The sequence below is a fragment of the Rhagoletis zephyria genome, unplaced genomic scaffold (assembly GCF_001687245.7).
Source record: "Rhagoletis zephyria isolate East Lansing unplaced genomic scaffold, Rhagoletis_zephyria_1.1 Rzeph_scaffold_06440, whole genome shotgun sequence".
In the NCBI taxonomy this organism is placed as follows: Eukaryota; Metazoa; Arthropoda; class Insecta; order Diptera; family Tephritidae; genus Rhagoletis; species Rhagoletis zephyria.
In genome coordinates this window covers 9276-12401 of record NW_016163523.1, presented here as the reverse complement: position 1 = coordinate 12401, position 3126 = coordinate 9276, and the positions used below count along the sequence as shown (strand labels likewise).

Here is a 3126-nt window from a genome sequence, read left to right as displayed (position 1 = left end):
TATAGTCGAGCTTGAGTTATTTAATGGCGTTTCTTAATGAATTTTTCTTTGAGATACGATTTTAACCCCAGAACTTTATTCTATATACTGAAATAGCCAGACATTTCGAACGTAACACCACTCTCCCTCAGGACTGCCAGTGGAATTTGTTCACTAACAGGGCCACGGAAAAAGGTTTATTGGAAGAAAAACTTCATTGTAATGAACCGCACCCAAAAGGACGTATGAGTATTGACTTGATCAGCAATTTGGGGCTCAAATTTTTTTCAGCTGGAAAATATAATCTACTTAAATGACTACATTTATTTAGTAAAATTTCCCTCAACAATTCCAGCTTAGTGACAATAAATCCCGGTAATTGTAGAGGTAGTGATGCAGAAACGTGGACAACATCTTACTAAGTTGAGCGCACCGATGAAGATGGAAAGATGAGCGCTAAAAGCCGTACAATGTAACGGAAGTTATTAATGTATAATAGCCAGCGCTTGTTCTTTGAATAGTGGATGATCTAAACAAATTTTTTGAGATTTCAGTTGTAGTTTAAAAAACACCTCTAACTTTTAATATTTAATACATTCCATATTTTTGTTAGCTCTAAAAGGAGATCTTATCCGACTTCATAAATAACTCAATAATTTTAATTTCTTCAAACAAAGCAATCTAAAGTGAATACGCGTCAAAAATTGTATAGCAGTGGTAAGTGGCGCCTCAGATATGTATATACACTAAATTCAAAAAAAGAAAAAAAATCAAAACACAAACCAGTTCATTCCCAGCAGTTGCCACCGACCCAAGAGGCTACCACAACAATAATAGCAAAATCAGTAGCCACAGCCGCCACAGAAGCAACATTTGGCGCACACACAAAACTTTCAACAAAACAATAGAGTCGCCAAAAGACGTAAGTAAAAGAACAATTGCCTGCATTGAAATGCGCCTGCGATGAACAAGTGAAGTACTAAAGCTTACAAAGAACAGACACAGACACACTCGCACGTGTACGCACTCACACGATGTACATTCGCGCAGGCATTCAATTATGCCACCCACGCGCCAATGCCAAACAATGCCAAGCGAGATTTAAGCCAACGCGTTTTCGTGGTGCTCCTTTGCTCTGCTTTGTCTGGCTGCGTTTGTTTTTGCTTACCTTTCGCCGACTGCACTGCACCGACTGCGCCCACACTCGCGCCTGTGCCTGCCACGCCGACATGCGGATGATGGTTCGCCGCCGCCGCCGACGCTGCTGCCGCCGCAGCCGCAGCCGCAGCCGCATTTGTTGCGCCCACACTACTCGCGCCACTATCCACGACACCTGCGCCAGGCGTCGCCGCCGCCACTGCCGTTGCATTGGTTGCCACTGGTACATTGTTACCGATTGAAACGCTTATGGCGCCGCCTGCGTATTCCACGCCGATATGTCGCCTTCGCTCCACGCAGCCATCCTCCACATGGCGTTGCTTCTCGTCGTCCGAGGCCAGCGCGTCTTCATCTTCGTCCTCGGTTCGGTTCTTTGGCTCCCAAGTCATTTTGTTCTCCTTCTTTAGGCGGCGGCGCGCATTCGCAAACCACGTGGACACCTGCGTCAGCGTCATTTTGGTGATAATGGCCAGCATGATCTTCTCGCCTTTGGTTGGGTACGGATTCTTCTTGTGCTCGCTAAGCCAGGCCTTTAACGTCGCTGTGGACTCACGCGTTGCATTCTTCCGCCGCGATGCTAAATCATAACTGGCGCCATAACTGCAACGAAAGGAAAAAAAAAATACGAAAAGCGAATAAAGTAAAGTGCAAATATTAAAGAGAAATGTTGCAAATGAAATACTTTGACTGGTTTATTGGTTCAATTGTAAGAACTATTGCTGTGCTGAAGTAAAGTAAAAAAGAAAACGCTGCTCTGCACAACGGCGCCTCAGTGCAGCAGTTGCGAAGCGTTAATGGGTTAATGCGCCCAAAAATAGCGTCAACATAACTCAGACGTGCCAGCGGGACCAATTTTCTGGTCGTATCCAAGCTAATACCTCATTGCGTTGCGCGCTCGAAGTGGTCGCTTATTGCGCGCACCGGCTGGATGTCCCATTATTGCTGTCGCTCCACAACACATTCGCTTATTTATGAATCCTAATGGGGGGAAACGCGTGCGTTGTGGCCAGCTTGGTAGTGGCGCTCATAGTCGGTCAATCGGCAGACCTCGTTACTTGGAGCGCAGCGTCTTTTCGTTTCACAGCCGCGCCCGATATACATATGTATGTACGTAATTCATGACTTTATTAGCCAACATTATATTTGGCGCGCATACCTGCCGCTAAGCGCCGCGCCTGCACAGCGCGCACTGCACTGGATTAGGCGTTATGGAAGCGGAGTTGATGCAACACTTGCCACATCTCAGACCAGCACAGGCGCATAGGCAACGGCGGGCGGTCGCGCCGCTCAGCAGGTGCTTGTTGTTTTGATGTATTCTTTCGTTCTCGTCGCCATGACACTTTATTTATATTTGCGCATTGTGCCAGCAGCTGGATGCCATTTATGGATTGCTCTTTAGTGTGTGGGAGTTATGAGTGGCAGAGTGCAAGGGACTGACTGAATTGGCTTTTAATGTCATTCTGTAACTGCAATGGCAAAAAGTTGAATGATAAAAAAAAAATTTAAAATTTTTAAAGTGACCAACTAAAAGTTGAGTAGGCAACATTTTAAATATGAAAAGTCGGGATTAAGTCTGCGTAAGTAGGAGATCAACCTGCTAGAGCATCAAGACTGGAATAACGCCAGAGGTACGCAGGCATAGCTAAGCAGTTATTCTCCGGGCCATAGTTCGAAGAAGTTGGTGGTTGTTTTCCGTTGAATACCATTAAGAGATTGTTTGAATCAACGACTGCCGCGTGTCGTTTTTGATTACTGTTATTAGCCCATGTATCCACATTAACAAGTCAATTTGAGTAGGCCGACAGATAGTTAGAAAATACCTAAGAGCATATTTAATATAAGAAAGAACCTATTTCTGATCTGTCAAGCGTATTCTATTTGGAGTAGTTCTCTAACTAAAAAGAATAACTTTTATTAAAATCTAGGCCACCGAGGCCCAGTACTAGAAATTGTCAGTTATGTTAGTTTTACTCTGCTAGTGACTGGTCT

The 3126-nt window shown here is 44.7% G+C and overlaps 1 protein-coding gene across 1 annotated transcript in view; it reads right to left on the bottom strand.

Moving 5' to 3' along the window:
• Positions 1-2074, bottom strand: part of LOC108373172 (homeobox protein araucan-like) — a 12084-nt gene extending 10010 nt beyond the window's left edge. Inside the window, exons 1-2 of the mRNA XM_017629028.1 lie at positions 2016-2074; positions 1148-1737 (exon numbers count right to left, since the gene is read on the bottom strand). Of these exons, the coding sequence (XP_017484517.1) occupies positions 1148-1737; positions 2016-2074 (649 nt within the window). The remainder of the gene's footprint in view (positions 1-1147; positions 1738-2015) is intronic.
• Positions 2075-3126: the final 1052 nt, after the last annotated feature.